At 43.5% G+C, this 25916-nt stretch overlaps 1 protein-coding gene across 1 annotated transcript in view; it reads left to right on the top strand.

Annotated features, from left to right (window-relative positions):
- LOC132134594 (transcription activator BRG1-like) overlaps positions 1-25401 on the top strand; it is a 39274-nt gene extending 13873 nt beyond the window's left edge. Inside the window, exons 7-29 of the mRNA XM_059547129.1 lie at positions 2677-2803; positions 2926-3099; positions 3592-3765; positions 3965-4186; positions 5954-6084; positions 6162-6216; positions 6302-6420; positions 6511-6658; positions 8037-8200; positions 8278-8344; positions 8669-8779; positions 8860-9102; positions 10821-10934; positions 11009-11116; positions 11212-11298; positions 11378-11424; positions 11501-11667; positions 13999-14162; positions 14232-14459; positions 23457-23534; positions 23630-23848; positions 23916-25267; positions 25362-25401. Of these exons, the coding sequence (XP_059403112.1) occupies positions 2677-2803; positions 2926-3099; positions 3592-3765; positions 3965-4186; positions 5954-6084; positions 6162-6216; positions 6302-6420; positions 6511-6658; positions 8037-8200; positions 8278-8344; positions 8669-8779; positions 8860-9102; positions 10821-10934; positions 11009-11116; positions 11212-11298; positions 11378-11424; positions 11501-11667; positions 13999-14162; positions 14232-14459; positions 23457-23534; positions 23630-23848; positions 23916-24176 (3208 nt within the window). The 3' untranslated portion in view covers positions 24177-25267; positions 25362-25401. The remainder of the gene's footprint in view (positions 1-2676; positions 2804-2925; positions 3100-3591; positions 3766-3964; positions 4187-5953; positions 6085-6161; positions 6217-6301; positions 6421-6510; positions 6659-8036; positions 8201-8277; positions 8345-8668; positions 8780-8859; positions 9103-10820; positions 10935-11008; positions 11117-11211; positions 11299-11377; positions 11425-11500; positions 11668-13998; positions 14163-14231; positions 14460-23456; positions 23535-23629; positions 23849-23915; positions 25268-25361) is intronic.
- Positions 25402-25916: the final 515 nt, after the last annotated feature.

Genomic DNA, 25916 nt, shown 5'->3' with positions numbered 1-25916 from the left:
TATTGGTGATTCTATTGTACGGAACGTGAATATAGAGACACCAGCCACCATAGTCAAATGTTTACCGGGAGCCAGAGCGCCTGACATCTTGGCAAATTTAAAAGTGCTGGCTAATGCTAAACGTAAATACTGTAAGATTGTTATTCATGCCGGCGCTAATGATGTTCGACTTCGCCAGTCGGAGATCACTAAAAATAACATTAAAGAGGTGTGTGAACTTGCAAGCACGATGTCAGACACTGTATTATGCTCTGGTCCCCTCCCTGCTTACCGTGGTGATGAGATGCATAGCAGATTGTCATCACTCAATGGCTGGATGTCTAAGTGGTGCCCACAGAATAACATAGGTTTCATAGACAATTGGACGAGCTTTTGGGGCAGACCTGACCTGCTTAAAAGAGATGGTCTTCATCCCTCCTGGGGTGGCGCCACTCTTCTCTCTAGAAATATGGCAAATAGTCTTAGTGTTTATACTTGACTAACTGGGGCCCAGGTCAGGAAGCAGACAGACTGGCTAAACCGACCGTCTGCTAGCTGCCTCCCGTCACAGAGGTCAGTTAATTCTCAGCACATAGAGACTTTTTCACCTAGATATCACACTATAGAGACTGTGTCTGTTCCCCGAACTAGAAAATACAAAAAATGTCCAAACCAATTTAAGAGTAACAATATAATTGATGTTCAACAAATAAAAAAACGATGTTATACAGATAAACAAATGATAAAGCTTGGCTTATTGAATATCAGATCCTTTTCTACAAACGCACTTTTGGTCAATGATATGATCACTGATCATAATATAGGTGTGCTCTGTTTGACAGAAACCTGGCTAAAACCTGTTGATTACATTATTTCAAATGAGTCTTCCCCCAAAGATTACTTTTATCGACATAAGCCACGTCCAAAAGGTAAAGGGGGAGGTGTTGCTACAATTTATACAAATATTTTCAGTATTTCTTAGAGGGCGGGCTTCAAGTACAACTCGTTTGAAGTAATGGTGCTTCATATAACATTATCCAGAGAAACAAATGTTAAATTTAAAGTTATCCCCGGGAACACATAATAGGTAAAAATTGATGAATTTTTGAAAAATTTAGAAATTTGGATAAAAGCGTCTGCTAAATGCATTAATTTAATTTAATTTAATTTAATTTAATTTAATTTAATTTAATTTAATTTAATTTAATTTAATTTAATTTAATTTAATTTAATTTAATTTAATTTAAATCCCCTGTGATGCTTGTACTGGCTACTCTATACTGAAACTATAGACTCTCTCTTTTCTAGCATTTTAGATACAGTTGCTTCTTTATGCCTAAGGAAGGTTAAGCAAACCAGTATGACACCATGGTATAATGAGCATACTCGCACCCTAAAGAGAACAGCCCGAAAAATGGAGCGCAGCTGGAGGAAAACGAAACTAGAGGTATTCCGTATTGCTTGGTGGGAAAGTAACCTATCCTACAGAAAAGCATTAAAAACTGCTAGATCGGATTACTTTTTGTCTCTGTTAGAAGAAAACAAACATAACCCCAATTATTTATTCAATACAGTGGCTAAATTAATGAAAAATTAAGCATCAACAGGTTTTGACATTTCCCAACACCACAGCAGTAATGACTTTATGAACTACTTTCATAGTTCATAACAGAACAGATACTATTTAAACTGAATGAAGGATGAAGACATTAATGAATTCAATGATGAACTGCCTTTTTGTTTTATTGATGCACTATTTTCCTATTTAATTCTGTTCAGTTGCTTTGTTACAATATATATTGTTAAAAGCACTATATAAATAGAGGTGACTTGACTCCCCTATGCACGCCTTCTGAAACGTGTCTGAACACCAGTGCACAGGACAAAAACTATAAAACCCATTACAAACGAGGCATTTGTTGCATCTAGTGGGGACATGATTACTGATTATAATGACTTATACTGTCTTTTTACGCATAAAGTTGTGTATTGCGCCGCATAAACATAAAACAATGTCTGCAACAGCAAGAATAAAAATTATGCCTTCTTTCTTTGCCATGAACATTTGGGCGGTGTTATGCAAATCTTCCAACATCATAACAAAGATATGTGGGGTGTGTTAGAACTTTTATAATAATATCTCTGTGTTTCAGACTTTAGTCTTTGCAACTTTACAGATCTTCTTTATGCACTAAGACCTTGTAACACTCCAAAGATAATGGAAAATTTAAAAATCGCATCATATGACCCCTTTAAGAACTTTCTGTGTTTCTGTGTTCAAGCTGTTAATTTTTCTTTTAAACTCACATTCAAGTGTTGTCAAAAAAGAATCCTTGAAGCTAGAATAAAGCTAGACTTTCTGATTAAAAAAATCTAGATCTAGAAAAAAGGCCAGATTTTTTTATATTAGTTTTTTTTATGTATCACACATGTTCAGATGTTTATACAACTAAATATTCTGGGGGCCATGAAATGAAAATAAGTCAAAATGCTGGTGCTGGCTGGCAACTTTCTTCAAAAACACTGATGGAGAAAGAGTTAAAACAGGTACAGAGATTACGCTGACTGCATTTTTGTTGGTGATAGTTGGTAAACAACTATTAAAAATAATCACAAATTGGCCACTGTTGCTGACTACCCAGGCTCAGGTGTCACTGCGACTGGTTCCAGGACTTCTGATGCCTTGTGTCTCTGCAGGCTGGAAGCTCGTATCACTCACCGTATTCAGGAGCTGGAGAATCTTCCAGGGTCGCTGGCTGGAGACCTGCACACCAAAGCCACGATTGAGCTCAAAGCACTCCGACTGCTCAACTTCCAGAGACAGGTGATGACCCCGGACTGATGCTGTGATCCACATCAATCTCCTCACATACTCCTCTGCATCAGTGCATCTGTCGAACATCCTCTGCTAAAAGTGCTCTGATGTTCATCTGTCTGTCTTCACAGCTGCGTCAGGAGGTGGTGGTTTGCATGAGACGTGACACGGCCTTAGAAACCTCCCTGGACTCAAAGGGCTACAAGCGCAACAAGAGACAGTCCTTACGTGAGGCGCGAATCACAGAGAAACTAGAGAAACAGCAGAAGATCGAACAGGAACGCAAACGCAGGCAGAAACACCAGGCAAGCAGCTCTACACATTCACAGCAGTACTCTGATTCCTCCAAACGTCTGAGACCACACTGGAAATCTGGGATTTAAAATCTCATTTAAACCTACAAATAAGAAGATCATTTTATGATGTTAAAAGAAAGGTTATGATGTAAAACAAACACAATATTTATCAGATTTAGCCTTATTTCTAAGTGACTTAATCAAATAATCAGTGCTCATGTGGTTCTTCCAGTGAAGCTCAAGATGCTCCTTGGATCATCTGCGATCCTGCTGGAGAACATCATGATCAGGTTTAGATGATGCTCCAGTGCTGCAGAGTTTCCCGTCCATCTTCCTTCTGCACTCACTCCTATTGTGATGCTGTTCTTATATACTAGTAATGAAATATTTAGTATTAAATTGCAGGAAAATGCAAAATAAAAAACATTTCCACAAGTGTTCTCAGATGTTTGGAGCTCACTTTAGTCACTCTGTTAAGTCCCATGAATCATTGCTCTGCAGGAATATCTCAACAGCATCCTGCAGCACGCCAAAGACTTCAAGGAGTACCATCGGTCCATCACCGCGAAGATCCAGAAACTGACCAAAGCTGTGGCCACATACCACGCCAACACTGAGCGCGAGCAGAAGAAAGAGAACGAGCGCATCGAGAAAGAGCGAATGAGACGCCTGATGGTACACACACACACACTCACACACACTCACTCACTCACGTTTACTTAGCTATCTAAATGGGGACTCTCCATAGGCGTAATGGTTTTTATTCTGTACAAACTGTATTTTCTATCGCCCTACACCTAAACCTACCCCTTACAGAAAACAAACCTGAGTTCAGGTGTGTAGCTGGTGTGTATTGTGTGTGTTTGTCCTGCAGGCTGAGGATGAGGAGGGTTACAGGAAGCTGATTGACCAGAAGAAGGACAAGCGTCTGGCGTATCTGCTGCAGCAGACGGATGAGTATGTGGCTAATCTGACGGAGCTGGTCCGCGCTCATAAAGCTGTGCAGGCCCTGAAAGAGAAGAAGAAGAAGAAGAGGAAGAAGAAGAAGCTGGAGAATGCGGAGGGCCAGACAGGGGCCCTGGGGCCTGATGGAGAGGTGGGTTCAAGGATGTGAAGTGTAATTATATCCAGGGCCCTCATTTATCAACAGTAAGTACGCACAGATGCGTGTGTAATGAGTGTGTAAGAACAGTTTCACGCAAGTGTGGGATCTACAAACTTGTACTTAAAAGTAGGAATGCGTGTAAATATAAGTACACCTCTGGGCATGCTTACACAGAGAATCTAGGGGTTGAATTGTGATACTAGAAAAAGAAAGTGCCGCTGCCTGTTTCGAACCACTGATGGCAGATGGACTATTCTGACGATGCTTTTCATACTTTTCTGGACCTTGGCAGCGTAAGGTACTTGGCAGTCTGTGGGACAGTCACCTCGGTTTTCAAGCCTCCCGGTTTTCATCCAAAATATCTTAAATTGTGTTCCGAAAATGAACAAAGCTTTTACGGGTTTGGAACGACGTGAGGGTAAGTGATTAATGACAAAAATTTTATTTTGCCCTCAGCCCTCAGATGCTGCATACGCCGCTGCCAATCATTACTAAATATAATGATATCATCCAGGTAGGCAGCCGCATACGCAGCATGGTGCCGCAGAATCCTATCCATGAGGCGCTGAAAGGTAGCTGGGGCCCCGAACAAGCCAAACGGAAGGGTAACAAATTGGTGTAATCTAAACGGCGTTGTGAAAGCTGTCTTTTCTTTGGACAATGGAAACAAGTCTCGATATGGTGCTGAATCACGTTAGTACGGCCCGGTAGGGGCGAGAAGACGTCGGCAAACTCTGCCTGCAATTTCGTTAAATCAGTGAGTTGGGACGGTGAGAGGTGATCTCCACCTGGAGCAGGGGCGAGGGAATGTGGTTTGATATTCGCCTCTGGCCCGAGATCATCCTCTCCGCCAATCACCGTTGCCAACATCACTGATTCCGCCTCATTCCATTTTTAAGGAGACTGAGGTGGTAGATCTGACGGGACCCGTTCCTATCGGACCGTATTACCTCATAATCGAGATCTCCGACCTGTCGTGCGACCTCAAACGGTCCCTGCCACTTAGCCATTAATTTGGAGCTCGACGTTGGGAGTAATACAAGTACTTTTTTTCCCGGTGCAAATTTGCGTAACCTAGTTCCCCTGTTATACAGCTGGCTCTGGCGGTCCTGGGCTTGTAACAAATTCTCCCTTGATAGCCGCCCCAATGTGTGGAGTTTTGTGCTCAAGTCCAGCACATACTGAATTTCGTTTTTGCCCTGAGATGGTCCCTTCTCCCAAGTTTCTCTCAGTAAGTCGAGCACCCCCCACGGCTGGCGTCCATAGAGAAGCTCGAAGGGGGAAAACCCCGTGGAGGCTTGCAGGACCTCTCGCACAGCGAATAACAAGGGCTCTAGCCACCTATCCCAATTTTTGGCGTCTTCGTGAACGAACTTACGGATCATGGATTTAAGTGTGCAATTAAATCGTTCGACCAGGCCGTTGGTTTGTGGGTGATAGACGCTAGTTCGAATCGACTTAATGCCCAACAATCCGTACAGTTCGCGTAGCGTACGTGACAAACGCCGTGCCCTGATCGGTGAGGATTTCTTTTATATACTCTGATTGTTAACCGCTTCTTCAGTCACGCCGATAAGATATTTGAGATACGTTAAGAGATTTGAACACAGTCCTATTATAGTTTCTCAAACATGATCAATCTATCATCATTTACTAACCCTCACATCTTTCAAACCCAAAAGACTTTCTTCTGTTTAGTAGTGAATGTCAGGAAAGTCTGTGCTGCACTGATGATGATGATGATGATAATGTTTGCAGCCTCTGGATGAGACGAGTCAGATGAGTGATCTTCCAGTGAAGGTGATCCACGTGGACAGTGGGAAGATTCTGACCGGAGAGGATGCTCCTAAAGCTGGACAGCTGGACACGTGGCTGGAGATGAACCCTGGGTAAGAGGACAGTTGATCATCTGTGCTGCTAATGATTCAATCATCTCCACTCTCTCTCTCTCTCTCTCTCTCTTCAGTTACGAGGTCGCTCCGCGGTCAGACAGCGAGGATTCTGGGTCGGAGGAGGATGAGGTTCCTACAGCTGCTTTCTGACCATACCAGATTAAACTGAGAGTTCAAGATTCATTAAATACCTTCTATGATTGTTTCCTGACAGGAAGAGGATGAGGAAGCTCCTCAGCTGCTGCAGTCACAAACTCCTGCAGAAGAGAAGAAGAAGATTCCTGACCCGGACAGTGAGGACGTGTCTGAAGTGGACGCCCGTCACATTATAGAGTAGGACAAACTCACACACCTGCAGGCTTCAGCTTACACTCTCAGTGCTGCAGTCTAAACCTGTGTGTGTGTGTGTGTGTGTGTCTGCAGGCATGCTAAACAGGATGTGGATGATGAGTACGGCAGCGCAGTGTTTGCTCGTGGGTTGCAGTCATATTACGCCGTGGCTCATGCGGTCACTGAGCGTGTGGACAAACAGTCGTCTTTGCTAATCAACGGTCAACTCAAGCAATACCAGGTCTTTCTGAGCTCTTACCAGTCATTCAACAAACACTTTCAACATTACCAGATGACTGGCATGGGTTATTCAATCACTGGTATCGGAAAAAATAAATAAAAATTATTAATTATAATTATTAATTAATTGTGTAAAAATGATAATTTTCTGACACCTCTGTCTTAAACTATCTGTTTTAAGGGGCAGGTTCTTTAAGGCTCATCAGTAATCAGACAAAGTTGTCATTGACTAACATCTGCATAGGAAACAATATCAACAGCTCACTATTGCATGGGAGTGTTTTTACAACATGATCAAAATAAAATGATAATTTTTAGACAAAGCATTATGAAATCATTTACTAATGGCTTCATCTTTTAACAGATAATTCTTTGTGACTCTCCATGACACTGTGCTTCGATTACAAAACAAAATCCTCGGACACAATCCGGGACACCATTACAAATACACTATCCACTTGTTCCTTACGCTGGGAAACTTCTGATATCTGTGCAAAGACATGAACAAGCTGTTTAAACCAAATGCGTCAAAGCGTGCGTTCCTTCACTGCATTTGTCCTGACGACAGAAAGACAGTGCAGTGATTGTGATTTATATTTGCTTTTACACAATGCTCACCGTAGTGGTAAAAACAAGCCTCAACTTTCCAATTTTGTCCCTTGTTTCTTTGCCATTGTGGGAGGTGTTGATGCAATAATCTGACATGTGCAAGGCACCATGAATAGATCCAGAAATGCTTGTTGAAGTTCCAAACAATAACTGAAACAAACATAAAACAAACAAACATCTCAAAGGCTAATTGCAGGCTTGTTGCACCATTCCATCTTAGCTCCATGTGCACCAGCGCCCCCCTCCTGTCAGGGGTGGCATATCCTTTTAAACATTTTCCCTTCACACTTATAGAGGGGGAACACTCTAATGTTGTTGAAATAAACAACATTAACAATATAGCAGCAAACTGATATACAAATGAACATATAGAAAAATTAAAAAAGATAATAAGTATGGCTCCTACACTCGCATTCAGCTGATCAAGTGTTTAATCAAGTTTATGCAAACGACTGCAACCGAGTGACATCACTCTGCACTCGGATCCAAATGAGCCATTTCTGGAGCTTGATTTATAATGAGGAGGAGGTTTTAAGCTATGAAACTTGCAGGATGTTTTAATGGTACAAAGACCTCTGAAATACCAAAATATAATGGAAAATGTTATTTCTTATGTCATGATCTCTTTAAGAGAGAACTAAGAGAGCTCTTGGCATCACAAAAATAAATCAATCCAATCCTTATAAAACAATCCAAACAAAGAGATTACAGACACATGAAACAAAACCCAGCAACATGTTGAACGCATGATGTTTTGACTTTCTCCACAGATCAAGGGTCTGGAGTGGCTGGTGTCTCTCTATAACAACAATCTGAACGGGATCCTGGCGGATGAGATGGGTTTGGGCAAAACCATCCAAACCATCGCACTCATCACGTACCTGATGGAGAACAAGCGTCTGAACGGACCCTACCTCATCATCGTGCCGCTCTCGTCAGTCGCTCAGCCTGTTTTTACATCAGCTCTAATACTTCTGTGTGTGTTTGATGAACACTGTGTTTCTCTGACAGGACTCTGTCCAACTGGGTCTATGAGTTTGATAAGTGGGCGCCGTCTGTCGTCAAAGTCTCCTACAAGGTGAGACACACAGAGACGTGATCTGGAGTAAATGTGAATCAGTCTTAGCTCATAATGTCAGCATGTAAACATGAAAATAACTTAATGTTGTAAAATTCATAATAATGTTGTAAAATACTGAAGACAGTAGTGTCACTTTAGTTTATATTATGCCTGTGTTCTGCAAGTACGTATGATATTTCTTATGTTTAAATTGCTTTTAATGAATGTAAATGTTTTAATAAAGTAAAAGTAAATGGTCAATTTCATGTTGTTAGCCTCTTTTGCTAGCAGTCCTCCCACAAGCCCAAGCGCTGGTTTGATCATGTGATGGTGTGTGTTCAGGGATCTCCTGCTGCTAGAAGAGCCTTCGTCCCACAGCTGCGCAGCGGCAAGTTCAACGTGCTGATCACCACGTACGAATATATCATCAAAGACAAGCATGTGCTGGCCAAGGTAACGTGTTCCTCTGTGTGGTCACCTGTGACCTGTGACCTCGACCAGACGCACTGATGAGATCCTGTCACCTGACACAGATTCGCTGGAAGTACATGATCGTGGACGAAGGCCATCGCATGAAGAACCATCACTGTAAGCTGACGCAGGTGCTGAACACACATTACCTGGCGCCGCGGCGCGTGCTGCTGACCGGGACACCGCTGCAGAACAAGCTTCCCGAGCTCTGGGCGCTGCTCAACTTCCTGCTGCCCACCATCTTCAAGAGCTGCAGCACGTTTGAGCAGTGGTTTAACGCACCCTTCGCCATGACCGGAGAGAAGGTCCGTCTGTTTAACTAGTGCTGAGAACATGTGAAAACATCTCTGACACAGAGCCGTTCTTACACAGACAGACCGATAGATCTTGGAGAAATGTGCTCAAATGCAGACATTTTATTGACTGTAACTTGATCATTTATTACTAGGATCATATGACGTTGCTAAAACTAACATTATTTTGTGTCTTTATGTGTTTAAGTGCTTTAAGGTAAAAAAAATATAATATTTTCCACAAACTGTAAATTATTGTTTCTCCTCTATGCCCTGCCTTTCTGAAACGCATCGAGTTTTACAAAGCTCATCAGTCTGAAAAGCGAGGTGTGCTCTGATTGGCCAGCTATCCAGTGCGTTGTTATTGGCCGAATGTCTCAAATGTGTTACAGAAATGTTACGCCCCTTACCATATTTGGAAACACACAGTGTCTCCATGACAACAGTACAACAGCGAGAATACAAGTTACACCTTCTTTCTTAGCGTGAATATTTGGGTGGCGTTATGCAAATCTTACCACACAGTGATGTAGATTTGCGGAGGCGCGTTTAAACGAGGCGTTTTAGGAGGACGTGGAGGACTCTTAACTTTTAGAAAGAATACCTCTTTAGGTTTGAGACTTTAACCTTTGAAATGTTTAAGATCTTATCTATGCAACAGTTCAAAGACAAAGGAAAACTTAAAATCCTGTCATATGGCCCCTTTAAGAAAAGAAAAGTCATCACTCAGGGATTGACCATAAAGGCCTGTCCACACTTAGAACAATAAGCATAATGATAACTATTTTATCAGTTATCGTCCTCACTGGTGGTCAATAATGCTATGTTTATTAAGAGCGCTTTAAATGCTTGAGCTCTTTAGAGTCGAGTGGATTCTGATTGGTTGTTAATGTTTTTGTCATTCATTAGATGGAAAAAAAATATATAATTTTTAGTGTGGACACCATGATTTGTGTATAATTAGAGCCATTATTAAAATGTTATTACATTTAGTCATTTTCAAGAATAGAAATAGAATGGAAAGTGCTAGAGTTAGAGGATCAAATAAAGATAGAACAGATGTGTTTTTATAGAAATAAGATAGAACAGATCGCTTCTTGAACATGGCTATGGACTCAGCAGCTCAGATTGAGTTGGGCAGGTCATTCCAACAGGAGGGAACAGTTCATGAAAAAGTCTGTGAAAGTGATTTTGTGCCTCTTTGAGATGATCAATAAAAGGACGTTCACTTGCAGCACACAAGCTTCTAGAGGCACATAAGTCTGAAGTAATACATTAAGGTAAAGGGGTGCAGAGCCAGTGGTGGTTTTGCAGGCAAACATCAATGCCTTGAGTTTTATGCGAGCAGCTGCTGGTAGCCAGTGCAGATTGATGAAAATTAGTTCTGGATCATCCTAGAGGATGTTGTCAACCTGACATTTCATTTACATTCACACAGTTTGTAGATGATTTTATTCAAAATAACTTAAATTGCATAAAGTCAGATCATACATTTTGATCAATTCATACTTTTTCCTGTCAATCAAACCCATGACTGTGGCGCTGCACTTTAAAAGCACGAAACGTGAAGTAGTGGAATTCATTTAAATCTACTTCTATGTTTACATCGCTGTGATAAAACAAACTAACTAGTGTGGGATTCCATCTGGAGCCTTTAATGTTTGATTCTGCTTGTCAAGACATGGTGGGAAATTAAGAGCAGTAGTAGACATGACTGATGTGTCTCTCAGGTGGATCTGAATGAGGAGGAGACCATCCTGATCATCCGTCGTCTGCACAAGGTGCTCCGCCCCTTCCTGTTACGCCGGCTGAAGAAGGAAGTGGAGGCGCAGCTGCCTGAGAAGGTGATTCTGACTGCAGTCTGTCTGTCATCGTCCCGGACGGATGAAGCATTGTGCTCTTTTCTGTCCGTGTACAGGTGGAGTACGTGATCAAGTGTGACATGTCTGCGCTGCAGAGGGTCCTGTACAGACACATGCAGGCCAAAGGAGTGCTGCTGACCGACGGCTCCGAGAAGGACAAGAAGGTGAGGGAGAGGAGCTCTCTGGAGATCATGTGATCAGTCTGTGTGCTGTTGGATGTCTCGGGGTAAAGGTGTGCATTTATGAACATGTGTTTCAGGGTAAAGGTGGCACTAAGACTCTGATGAACACCATCATGCAGCTGAGGAAGATCTGCAATCATCCGTACATGTTCCAGCAGATCGAGGTGTGTTAGTGTGGCATTGGTCATCTGGTCAGCGCCTTTTGTTTCTTGTGTCGCTGAACGTGATCTGCTGCTTTTGCAGGAGTCGTTTTCTGAGCATCTGGGTTTCACGGGAGGAATCGTTCAGGGGTGAGCAGTAGAAATGCTGTAGAGTTATCTGTGACACACATTAGACATAAACCTTTGTTTCGTGTCTGACCTGCAGGCCTGATTTATACCGCGCCTCGGGGAAGTTTGAGGTGCTGGATCGTATTTTGCCAAAATTACGAGCGTCAAATCACAAAGTGCTACTCTTCTGCCAAATGACGTCTCTGATGACCATAATGGAGGATTATTTTGCTTACCGCTGCTTTAAATACCTGCGTCTGGACGGTGAGCTTGTGTTTCTCTTTGTTTATAGTTTGTGAAGTATAGCAAGATTATGATTATTATTGCTCATGATGATCTGGACAAAACTCGTCCTGCAGCGTCTGAATGATTCCTCAGAGCATGTGTGTCTTCAGCAGAGATCACACACTGTTTTCATCTGGTATTCACCAGTTTGCACTTACATATAATCAGAGTGAGCAAATAGAAAGCATATTTGGCATGCTGTCTGGGGGGGAACTCCCCACATCCCGAGGATATAGGAATAATCAGAGGGATAGAGGAGGGACACTGGAAACTTGTCGTAGAACAGAGGTGAGCTGGCTGCATATCACCAGCCACTTTATTAGGTTCACCTGTTCAAATGCTAAGTAACACACATTGCTAATCAGCCAATCACATGGCAGCAACTCAATGCAGATGTGGTAAAGACGACTTGCTGAAGTTCAAAGCGAGCATCAGAATGGGGAAGAAAGGGGATTTAAGAGACTTTGAACGTGGAATGGTTGTTGGTGACAGACGAGCTGGTCTGAGTATTTCAGAAACTGCTGATCTACTGGGATTCACACACACAACCTTCTCTAGGTTTTACAGAGAATGGTTCGAAAAAGAGAAATATCCAGTGAGTGGCAGTTGATGTCAGAGGTCAGAGGAGAATGGGTGGACTGGTTAGAAATGATAGAAAAGCAACAGTGACTCAAATAAGCACTCGTTACAACCAATGTATGCAGAATACCATCTCTGAACACACGACACACCGAACCCTGAAACAGATGAGCTACAGCAGCAGAAGACCACACCGGGTGCTGCTCCTGTCAGATAAGAACAGGAAACAGAGGCTACAATTCAATTTCTTCTGAGACATTCAGATGTTAGAGTAAAGAACATGAAAGCATGGATCCATCCTGCCTTGTCTCAAGGGTTCAGGCTGCTGGTGGTGTAATGGTGTGGGGTGTATTTTCTTGGCACACTTTGGGCCATTTAGTACCAATTGAACATGGTTTGAATGCCGCAGCCTACCTGAGTATTGTTGTTGACCATGTCCATCCCTTTATGACTACAGTGTACCATCTTCTGATGGCTACTTCCAGCAGGATAATGCAGCATGTTCCTTGAACATGACAATGTGTTCACTTTACTCAGATGACCTCCACAGTCACCAGATCTCAACCCAACAGAGCAGCTTTGGGACGTGCTGAAACAGGAGATTAGCATCATGGATGTGCAGCCGCAAATCTGCAGCAACTGTATGATGCTATCATCTCAATATGGACTAAAATCTCTGAGGAATGTTTCCAACACCTTGTTGAATCTATGCCATGAAGAATTAAGGCATTTCTGAAGGCAAAAGGGCGTCCAACCCGGTACTAGCAAGGTGAACCTAATAAAATGCTAAGTGAGTGTGTGTGTGTGTATATATATATACACACACACACACACACACACACACACTATCATGCTAATTAAGTTGACTATTTGAACGTGCTCCATCGAAACATAATATAGTGATTAGGGCTCCAAACGTGTCCTAACACCAGGATATGAGGAGACATGAGCTTAAGTAGAATTAGTTACACTAGTAATTAAATTACTTTTTGCGTACCCTATAAAATGTTACTAGCAATATATTTCTGCCTCATCATTTGACCGAAATCCACATTGGATCACATTCAGAACTCAGAAGTGATGAAAAAAACAGTGGTGATCGATAGTGACGTTTAAATAAAAGTGTTGAATTAATCTCATTAACTGTCATGTGTAGCTAATAGAAGCTATTAAATAATTATAATAATGTATTTTATCAAAGGAAATCACATAAGTTCATAAGAAATAGTTTCGTTTTCTAAAAAGATTTTAAACAATTTATATGGGGATCAGAGGGAAGCCATGTAACGCCAGAGTAAAGTAATGCCAGGTCGTCTTTTTTCCTCACAAAATCAATGTCATGGCAATATTTCCATCCACTAAATGTAAGCTTTTCCACATTCCAGTTTGCCTGCTGCTCTGGTGACTTCATGCGTTCATTAGTCATGAAAATTATGAATATAAATCTAGGAATTATTGGATTATTTGATTTTAAATCAGTAGGGGTTGATGTATCAAAAGTTAGTAAGTAACGAGCTGTTTTATGAATGGTAACTGTAATATGATTAATGAAATCTTAATATATTAGATTCACTAGTAGCTTCCCACACTACTCAGGAATATGTTAAAGACGTGGGAAGCGGTTGGGCCGACTCCATTATAATGACTGACAGCACTTACATTTTCTTCAGAACTCAGAGAAGACTAGTGATAGAAAGGATATTTGCCTTAGTATGTGTTTGTGTGTTTTAGGCACGACTAAAGCAGAGGATCGTGGGATGCTGCTGAAGACCTTCAATGATCCGGCCTCTCAGTACTTTATATTCCTGCTGAGCACCAGAGCCGGAGGACTGGGCCTCAACCTGCAGAGCGCAGACACCGTCATCATATTTGACAGCGACTGGAACCCTCATCAGGTACCCATCATCATCATCATCAGCTGGACGATGTTTGTCCTGCGTGGTTCTGATGCTCTCGGTCTGCAGGACCTCCAGGCGCAGGATCGAGCGCACCGCATCGGTCAGCAGAACGAGGTGAGGGTTCTGCGGCTCTGTACCGTCAACAGCGTCGAGGAGAAGATCCTGGCGGCCGCTAAATACAAGCTGAACGTGGACCAGAAGGTGATCCAGGCCGGCATGTTCGACCAGAAGTCGTCCAGTCACGAGCGCCGAGCGTTTCTGCAGGCCATTCTGGAGCACGAGGAGCAGGACGAGGTCAGGTCTCATTCACTCCACATCCACCTTGTTTACATCAACTAGACTATTACAATATTAAAGGGGTCATGACCTGAGAAACCAAATTTCCCTTGATCTTTTGACACAGAAGAGGTCTTTGTATGTTTAATACATCCTGCAACTTAAAATATCCTTTAATTAGGGCAGGATCAGAATATTCGTTTGTAAATAAATTGTCGTTTGGTCCCCTTGGAATCATAAGGTTCTATCTGACATTTTTGTCAAAATGTAGTTATTCACATAATCTTATTCTGTGTCAACGTATTTTCATTATGTAATATATTTTTTAATGTTGTGTACATTATGGGACTTTTTGTTTGAAAAACAATAAGGTTCTATCTACACAGTCGAATGTAACACAAAAACTTTGAAGCTCATATATATATATTTATTCTATTTATTTATTTATTTATTTATTTTTGAACACCTGGCATCCCCCGCAAAACGGTCTTCGTTCGTGCTAATATATATCTGCTTTTTACTATATTTACTAAATGGTTCTAAGGACTGTAAGGTACGGTCACAGTTGTGTTGACGTGTGATCCTGGTACGGGGCAGCACGATTAAAAAACGTTCTCAGACCGGAACTCTTCGCATGATTAGAACAGACCCGATGAGAAACATGGCTCTGGGTTAGATAGACAGTGAGACAATTTGGTCTGTGTAGGAAACATTTGCGCTTATTGATATTATACCCGTCGTCGCCTTCTGTTTATTTTATTTTACACGTCAAGAGTTGAGAATGAAGTAAATATCGCTGTTATTATATAACCAAGGCAACGAATGACGCATTTATATTGAATTCCAAAGAGCTCCATTATAAGCACCACAGTAGAAAATGAAATCGTATTGGAACGGTTAAGCAAAGAAAACCATTTCAGCCCGTTAGTGAAAAAACACCTTATGAATCGCCCATGAGTGAACATCATGATTCAGTTCATCTGGAAGAGAAGGCAAAAATGCAGAAGACCTCAGCTGTGTGGGAGCACTTTTAATTGAGTGAGGACAAGACAAAGGCAGTGTGCCAGATATGCGAGTTGAAACTGTCCTACCACAACAGCACATCAAGTTTGAAAAATCAAGTTCTGTAAGTAGTATGCATATAGTATATTGTTGGCGTAAAATAAAACAAGCTGCTTTTATCCACCATATCAATCAGTAATTTTGCACATGATAAAAACTTGCACTTAATTTGCTTGGAAAATACTTGCGAAAACGGAAGCCATAAATAAAAAAAAAAACGTACAGTAGCCCAGCCTAATAATAATTTGTCTATTTAAAAATATTGCTCATAACAGGCCTGTGTGTTTTGTATCACTAGTGCAGTGTCCGTTCTTGGAGCATATCCACCTTATTTTTCTTGAAGCGTGGGCGTCGTCATTTTCGAAGAAACTGCTTTCACTGATAGTAGTTGTATTGTGAATCTGTAGTTTTACAGGCTAGTTTACTTTTATTATGGACCACAGAAAGACTGGGGTACCTTGTGTAGTTAAGGGGTGTCATAATAGCTTGTTCAAGCATAAAAGATTTGTTTTGAACATAATCCACGCACCAGAGCTGAATGTGGATGTGGGGCACCCTATGATTTGTACACCCCTCTGAAGGGAGAAAAACAATGTCGGCTTTGGTTAAAAGCCTAAAACTTAAAGAAACCATCAAAATTGAATTGATGGCAGACCCACAGAAAATCATAACCTAACCCTAATAGTTTAAACTATTTTTTCATCGATGACACACCTACTGGGAATTTATAATATTTAGTGCTAAGCTGAAGTTGTTGATAACAGTAGAAAACTGTTACAAAAAGCACATAGAGGGATAGCTAAAATAAATTTCTTGTTGGTTGTTCCAAACCTGTTTTAATTTCTTTTTGCTGCTGAACACAAAGGAAGATATTTAGAAGAATGTTGTCATGACAGAACAAAGGAAGCAAAATGCAAGTAATGATTTATTTAATAAATGACAGTAAATGAGAAAGGCTTCAATGAGAAAGTGCGCTGGTGAGAGATGATGAAAGATCCAGGTAATGATGACGTAATCCACAGAACACAGAACGAACCCACGAGAAAGAATGCTGAGCAGGAGGAAAACAGACATGTAGCACGGAGGACCTCAAACAACGATCTGACAAACAAGAGACGAAAGACAGGGCATTAAGGCAGTTGGAATTGGGTGCAGCTGCCGCTGATCACTGATGAGCAATGGTAACTCCCACATGAAACAATCAGCAAGACGTAACATGAGACGAGCAGGAAACAATGCATTCATGAACCATGACAAATGTTTGTTAACAAGCATATCGTGGGTCTCATTCACTTCCATAGTAGCAAGATATATTACTACGTGGGATCCAAGAATAGTTTGTATATTAACACTATTTCAAATATCGTTCAGTAAAACAAAAACATTTATACAGGTTTAGAACAACTCGATGTTGAGTAAATGATAAAAAAAAATTCAATTTTGGGTGAACTATCCCTTAAAGCCAAGAACTGTGATTGTATTGAATAAAAATGCCACTGTACTGCGACTGGAACACCATGGTGCCATGTACAAAGTACTTTTTCTACTTTTTTGTAATACTTTTTGTAAATAGTGGGTGGAGAATTTATTAGTTTCTCCTGAGCATCTGACTGACTTCAGTGTTGTGTTTTGCAGATGATAAGAAAAGTGACCATGAGACCACACGAACGGAGACATTGCAGCTGCCCCTGCAGCACAGTGATGTCTGAAGTCCAGGCATTGAGTGTCAAATTATCTCCTACTAGATTGATACAGTGGAAGAGCACAAGTCTACATTCCATGTCAATTTATATGAAATTTAGAATAGTGTAATAATTTTGTATACTGTAACAAATTTACACAGGAAACGAGAGATCCAATCGCAGTTTTTTAATGGGGTAATCCAAATCAGAATCCAAAAAACAGGCAAGAAGTCATAATCACAAAATCAGTCCAAACAAGAAACAAGAAGGTTTCCAGTCCAAAAAGGGAGGTGGACTGGTGGAGGATAAGGGGGAGGGACGAGGGCCAGGTCCATAGAGGGAAACAGAGACAGGAAGTGAAAAAAATAAAATACAACAACAAGGAGACCAGGAGGGAGGTGGACTGGCAGAGGACCAGCGGGAGGGACTGAGGGCCAGGTCCATAGAGGGAAACAGAGACCAGAAGTGAAAAAACAAAAACAAAACAACAACAAAACAAAGAGGCCAGGAGGGAACGGAAAGTTCAGGGGCCCAGGGCAGAGCCAACAGGCAGGAATCCAGGGTGGAGCAGGTGAAACTGGAGCCCACCGGGATGGCGCAAATGGAACAGGAGCCCACCACAGCTGAGCAGACGGGACAGAAGCCCAACAGGGCAGCACAGAAGACCACCAGAGCCGTGCGGTCGAGACCGAAGCCCACCAGAGCGGTGCAGAAGACCACAACAGCAGTGCGGTCGAGACCAAAGCCCACCAGGGTGGCACAGAAGACCACAACAGCAGTGCGGTCGAGACCAAAGCCCACCAGGGTGGCACAGAATACCACCAGAGCCGTGCGGTCGAGACAAAAGCCCACCAGGGCAGCGCAGAGGACCACCACAGCTGTGCGGTCAAGACAGAAGCCCACCAGGGCGGTACAGAAGACCACCACAGCCGTGTGGTCGAGACAGAAGCCCACCAGGGCGGTACAGAAGACCACCACAGCCGTGTGGTCGAGACAGAAGCCCACCAGGGTGGAGCAGAAGACCACCACAGTGGGATTGATGGCACAGGAGAGCAAGTCTGGTTAGGTTAGCCTGAAACAGAGAACATGAACAGGTTATGGGTGGCCTCCGTGGCCCTGATGAGATGGTAGATGGTCTCCATGGCCATGACAGCACGGGCGATGAGTTCCTGGATGGCCTCCATGGCCATGACAGGATAGGACGAGCGCTCAGGAAGTTCGGCTGAGACGTGACGAGGCTCTGAAAGAACCGCAGAGACGGGACGAGGCTCTGGAAGTTCAGCAGAGACGTGAAGAGGCTCTGGTAGATCCGTGGTGATTTGACTGGGTTCAGGTAGATCAACTGTGGCTTGACTTCGTTCAGGAAGATCAACGGTGACTTGACTTGACTCAGGAACATCAATGGTGACTTGCCTTTGCTCATGAAGATCAATGGTGACTTGCCTTTTCTCATGAAGATCATTGGTGACTTGACTTGACTCATTAGGTCTAGCTGTGGTTGGGCTTGACTCATGAGCATTAATGTTGACTTGACCTGACTCGTGAAGATCCTTGGTGACTTGACCTTGCTCATGAAGAACACTGGTGACTTGACCTTGCCCATGAAGAACACTGGTGACTTGACCTTGCTCATGAAGAACACTGGTGACTTGACCTTGCACATGAAGAACACTGGTGACTTGACCTTGCACATGAAGAACACTGGTGACTTGACCTTGCTCATGAAGAACACTGGTGACTTGACCTTGCTCATGAAGAACACTGGTGACTTGACCTTGCACATGAAGAACACTGGTGACTTGACCTTGCACATGAAGAACACTGGTGACTTGACCTTGCTCATGAAGAACACTGGTGACTTGACCTTGCCCATGAAGAACACTGGTGACTTGACCTTGCACATGAAGAACACTGGTGACTTGACCTTGCCCATGAAGAACACTGGTGACTTGACCTTGCCCATGAAGAACACTGGTGACTTGACCTTGCACATGAAGAACACTGGTGACTTGACCTTGCTCATGAAGAACACTGGTGACTTGACCTTGCTCATGAAGAACACTGGTGACTTGACCTTGCACATGAAGAACACTGGTGACTTGACCTTGCACATGAAGAACACTGGTGACTTGACCTTGCACATGAAGAACACTGGTGACTTGACCTTGCTCATGAAGAACACTGGTGACTTGACCTTGCACATGAAGAACACTGGTGACTTGACCTTGCACATGAAGAACACTGGTGACTTGACCTTGCTCATGAAGAACACTGGTGACTTGACCTTGCACATGAAGAACACTGGTGACTTGACCTTGCTCATGAAGAACACTGGTGACTTGACCTTGCACATGAAGAACACTGGTGACTTGACCTTGCACATGAAGAACACTGGTGACTTGACCTTGCTCATGAAGAACACTGGTGACTTGACCTTGCACATGAAGAACACTGGTGACTTGACCTTGCACATGAAGAACACTGGTGACTTGACCTTGCACATGAAGAACACTGGTGACTTGACCTTGCACATGAAGAACACTGGTGACTTGACCTTGCACATGAAGAACACTGGTGACTTGACCTTGCTCATGAAGATCATTGGTGACTTGACCTTGCTCATGAAGATCATTGGTGACTTGACTCGACTCATGAGGTCTAACTGTGGTTTTGCTTGACTCATGAGTGTTAATGGTGACTTGACCTGACTCTGTAGGGTCAACGGGGACCTGACTCAACTCTGGAGGGTCAATTGGGACCTGACTCGACTCTGGAGGGTCAATTGGGACCTGACTCGACTCTGGAGGGTCAATTGGGACCTGACTCGACTCTGGAGGGACCACGGGGACCTGGTCAGTGCGGACCAGACTTAACTCTGGACGGTCACCTGTGGCTGTCATCTTGTGCAGTGGCACAGGACCGGCAGCTATCTTCTGCTGTGGCGCTGGGTCGGCGACCACCTTGTGCTGTGGCGCTGGGCTGGCGACCATCTTGTGCTGTGGCGCTGGGCTGGCGACCATCTTGTGCTGTGGCGCTGGGCTGGCGACCATCTTGCGCAGTGGCGCTGGGCTGGCAGCCATCTTGTGCAGTGGCACTGGGCCGGCAGCCATCTTGGGCAGTGGCTCTGGCCTGGCGGTCACCTGGTGTTGTGGCGCTGGGCTGGCGGCCATCTTGTGCAGTTGCGCTGGGCTGGCAGTCCTCCTGTCTGGAGACACAGGTCTAGAGTCGGCCATCACACCTGGAGAGACAGGTGTGATGGGGGTATCCCACTGAGACCGATGTTGTAGGTACATGGTAAACCCCCAAAAATCCAGGACCTCCAGCTCCTTCATCTCCCACTCAGGCACAGGGTTATCCAGACAAGCGTTAAAAAGGTTTTTAAGTGCCTCATCATTGTATCCCATTCCTATTACCAGGGTCCAGAATATTTGTGCCAAACCACCCACCTCACTCCCCTTTTGACGAAGGGTGGTTAAGTTCGAAAGTCTCCCCATCCGCTCCTCTATGGTGGCTTGGGAACGGAAACGAAATCCCACACCGCTGGATCTGGGCATGATGGAGTCCTTCTGTAATGAATACACACAGGAAACGAGAGATCCAATCGCAGTATTTTAATGGGGTAATCCAAATCAGAATCCAAAAAACAGGCAAGAGGTCATAACCACAAAATCAGTCCAAACAAGAAACAAGAACAACACAATGGAACACGAGAAAGCCGGGAGACGCAAAACAAGGACTCCATGAAACAGAATGAGACAGGCTGGTTTATATGGACAGGTGAAAACGATGAAAGTGGAGACAGCTGAGTGCAATACCAGGTGTGCAATTAACAGTGATGAATGGGACAAAGGCTTGTGGGAAATGTAGTGCCTGCAGTGGGGTGACTATGGGGAAGTGGGACCACTAGTTTAGCATTGCTAAATAATCATCAATTTGTCACTTTTTCAAAACTCATGGAACAAATGGGAACCATTCTGAATAGAGGTGTCAAACTATTAATTGCATTCAAAATAAATGATGTACCAGCACTCGAGCGACTTTCCCGCTGTGCAGGTAACGTTACTAATATGCCTCAGTGCTTTTATAATTTGGCACTGAAGACCCGTCTACTCCCAAGTGACAAAATTAAATAATTTAATATGTCCTCAAGTTATGGCAGAACACATTTCATCCTCCCGCTGTGTTATACACTGTGGGTGTGATAAATATTTACCATCACAGTGTTTAATAGTGTTCTGTGTGTGGTCCCACTACATTGCTCCTTACGCTCCTTACCTACCGGCTAGCGAAATGGAGGTTTAACACATTATAAGGAAGTACGTCATCGTATTTACTTCCACATTGCAAAATAAGATTGATAAGTTTGTTCAGTGTTCTGTAGTTTATTAAAAGTTGATTAATTCTGAACATGTCGCATGTCCATATTGCACCAAAATGCGACACTGCACTCCCTTGGGTCTGTTGGATGAATGGTTATCGACATAATAAAAGTTCAAACAGACAGACAGACACACAGACACACTTGTCTTTATTATAGAGAAAAAACATGTTCAGCCCCTCCATCTGAAGCTTTGAATATTTGGTGTTGATTACTACCGAAGCTTCGAAGCTCAAAAAATGGTATTCAGACAAAGTCCCACCTTAAATTTTCATTAATTACTCACCTTATGGTGGTTCCAAACCAGTAAGACCTTTGTTGATCTTCAGAACAGAAATTAGATATTTCTGGTAAAATCCAAGAGTTCTCTGACCCTCTGTCCGACTATGGTCCATGGTTTGTGTGTGTTTTGCTCCTTTTGTGAATCCATTGCCCTTATATCTTTGGTCTTTCCTGTTCCTTTCCTTTTCGTGGGAATTTTTTCCAGCTGTGTTTATTAATTTGTTCCCAGTTGTTTCCCATTGGTGTCTGTGTATTTATAGTGTGTTCTGTTTTCAGTTCTTCGTTTGCTGTTAAATGTCATTCTGTTCTCCTGATGTTTATAGTCCTGTTTTCCCCAGAGTGCCTTTTGATTTATTTACTCCTCATCTTCTTGCTTCTTAGTTCCTAGTGTTTAAATATTGGCAGAACAGCAGTCCTTCTCCCGTGTTTTGTTTTCGTTTCTGAAAAATCTTTTGTTTTATTTTTCCCCCCTGTTTGTTCCCCACGGTATGAGATTGTTATGTCTGCCAGCCGCGGCTAACTCCAACGCGCTGGGTGTACCGAAGACAAGCCTTCCAACCACTCAGAATTCAAATTTCAAGCCCGCAGCTGCTCCGGAGTCAAGCCTGTCAGCCCCAGAGCTTGCTCCAGTGAGGGCTACTGATTCCCTGTTAACCCCAGTGAGGGCTCCAAAAGTCCAGTTAAGCCCAGGGAATGCTCCTGACGTCCAGTTAAGCCCAGGAAAGGCTCCTGACGTCCAGTTAAGCCCAGGAAAGGCTCCTGATTACCCGTTAAGCCCAAGGAAGGCTCCTGACCTCCAGTTAAGCCCAGGGAATGCTCCTGACGTCCAGTTAAGCCCAGGGAATGCTCCTGACCTCCAGTTAAGCCCAGGGAATGCTCCTGACCTCCAGTTAAGCCCAGGGAATGCTCCTGACGTCCAGTTAAGCCCAGGGAATGCTCCTGATTACCCGTTAAGCCCAGGGAAGGCTCCTGATTACCCGTTAAGCCCAGGGAAGGCTCCTGATTACCCGTTAAGCCCAAGGAGGGCTCCTGACCCCCAGTTAAGCCCAGGGAGTCATGACACAGTTTGCTTTTGTTTTATAAATGAATGCGTCATGAAAACTGTCGTAAACTGATTAATCAAGTCCCAATGAGGCCAATACAGTATGCTATTATCCTGAATATTGGGCCATGCAAACACCTTATTTAGAATATCAACTGTGCTGCAGTATTTTGCACATTCATACAAATGTGATTCTAGGAGCTACACGCAAACTCAAAGTTTTAAGATGTCAAGCACATTTTGGAAGAGATTTGTCTTACAAACATAAGAAAAAGTGATAATGAAATGAATCACTGAAATGAATCACTATAAAGATAATGTTTACATAATGTTTACATAATGATAATGTTGCAAATGTTTACAAAGGTTTGTGAGGCTGATTTTGTGCATAAATATCATAACATGGTTTTATAATGATCTGATGATAATAAGCGCGATCAGTTTGTCTACAGGAATATCCTGGAAGCTGTGAAGCATCAAAACCTTCATGTAAACGTGGTCATGGATGTTTTCTCTCTGTTCTGTTCTTCTAAAGCTCTTCTGATTGCTTGCGTCTCTTTCTCCGTCAGGAAGAGGACGAGGTGCCAGACGATGAGACCGTAAATCAGATGATCGCGAGGAGTGAAGACGAGTTTGACCAGTTCATGGTCTCCTTTCACTTTCTCTCACTTATGTTTGTCAGCATTGATCAAATCCAGAATGAATCCAAATGAGCTTCCAATGTTTCTTTGTTTCTGTGTAGCGCATGGATCTGGATCGCCGTCGCGAGGAAGCACGCAATCCGAAGCGAAAGCCTCGTCTGATGGAGGAGGACGAGCTGCCCACGTGGATCATGAAAGACGACGCCGAGGTGGAAAGACTCACCTGTGAGGAAGAAGAGGAGAAGATGTTCGGCCGCGGCTCGCGTCAGAGGAAGGAGGTGGATTACAGCGATTCACTCACAGAGAAACAGTGGCTGAAGGTCAGAGACGCTTCATTCTCTCAGCCATCATCCTCTGCTGGATCCTGATCCATCCCTCTGTTCTCAGGCGATCGAGGACGGGACCCTGGAGGAGATCGAGGAGGAGGTGCGACACAAGAAAACCACTCGAAAGAGGAGACGTGATCGGGATCCGGACACCATCGCATCCACTTCAGGTGCTCGTGGGGGACGAGAGAGAGACGATGACAGTAAAAGACACAAGAAACGAGGTCGTCCTCCGTCCGAGAAGCTTTCGCCCAACCCTCCGTCGCTCACCAAGAAGATGAAGAAGATTGTGGACGCTGTTATTAAATATAAGGAGAAGTGAGTGTCAGAGTGGTTTCCAGCAGAACTTGAGGAAAGTACAGGCCAGTGCTGAGACAAATGGTAAAAAAGGATAGCTGATGGTTCAGGACCTGGGGACGGGTTCTTGTGTGTGTTCATGTGTTTCTCATGAACACCGCAGATCCTCCTGATGATGAAGAGCAGGGCCATGATGTTGACTGCTAGGTTTATAACAGCAGGTATTTTCTCACGTTTGTAATCAGACTGCAAAGCTTTCATGTAAACTATTTAATCGATCCGATTGCGCTCAGTCCGAATGAAAGGGGTGGTTCAATCCTTTTCTAATACAGTTGAGATTGTAAAATGCTTGATCGAATTGAAAACTGAAACTGGAATAACTGCGCATGTGCAATGATTTAGAAATAGCGTAATGACGTATAACGATTCTTCCTGTTGAATTAATGTGTTTCCTGACATTATAAAACTCCCCCTTCACTCTGCAACTGTGAAGTGGAGCAAGACAATGTCCCAGTTTCCATGTTTCAGACTCTCATCCACAGACGACTGGTTATGAGTGTGGAGAGGGCATTTTTACTGTGTAGTAAATATAAGCACAGCAAAGGGTTTACACGTATATTTATCCAGAAATAGGTCAATATTAATTCTGCTGTTTAAAACAAATAAAGAATTAGTTTAGTTTATGTGCAAACTGTGGGAAGCGCAAAATTTGTGCAGTGTGTGCATGTAATAAAAAAAAATCTGCGATTTGAAGCTTGTGACATATAAATGCGCACATCAGCCCGATCACTTTTTTTCTAGCGTTCATGTAAACACTACATTCAGATTCATCAGTCGCAATGAATTCAGTCTGATTGAACCAAAAACTGTGCAGGTAAACATAGCCACTGTCTGGTTGTTTCTGGAGGCTCTGGTCCGTCAGTGAAGGTTTGGAGGACGGATCAGAGGTCAGCTGGAGAGGAGTTATTCCTCACTGATGTGTGTGTGTCTGGTGCTGTTCTGAATGTTAGTAACGGCCGTCAGCTGAGCGAGGTGTTCATCCAGCTGCCTTCACGCAAGGAGCTGCCCGAGTACTACGAGCTGATCCACAAACCTGTGGACTTCAGGAAGATCAAGGTGAGCGAGTGGATCATGACGGCAGTGAATCCTTGAAAACAGTCAGCATCTGTGAGCTCAGGGCTTCATTCCGCTGCCTTCTGTGTGTGAACAGGAGCGCATCCGGAGCCATCGATACCGCAGCCTCAACGACCTGGAGAGAGACGTGATGCTGCTGTGCCAGAACGCTCAGACCTTCAACCTGGAGGGATCACTGGTTAGACACACACTCACACACACACCACACACACACACCACACACACACTCACACACACACACTCAAACACACACACACACACACACACACTCACACACACTCACACACAAACACTCTCTCACACACACACACACACACACTCACACACACACACACACACACACACACACACACACACACACACACACACACTCTCTCTCACACACACACACACACACACACACACACACATATTCTCACACACACACACACACACACATTCTCTCTCACACACACACACACACACACACACACACACTCTCTCTCACACACACACACACACACACACACACACTCTCTCACACACACACACACACAACCACACACTCTCACACACACACACACACTCTCTCACACACACACACACACACACACACACACTCTCTCACACACACACACACACAACCACACAC

This window comes from Carassius carassius, unplaced genomic scaffold (assembly GCF_963082965.1).
Source record: "Carassius carassius unplaced genomic scaffold, fCarCar2.1 SCAFFOLD_110, whole genome shotgun sequence".
Lineage (NCBI taxonomy): Eukaryota > Metazoa > Chordata > Actinopteri > Cypriniformes > Cyprinidae > Carassius > Carassius carassius.
This window is presented reverse-complemented; position numbering and strand designations above follow the sequence as displayed.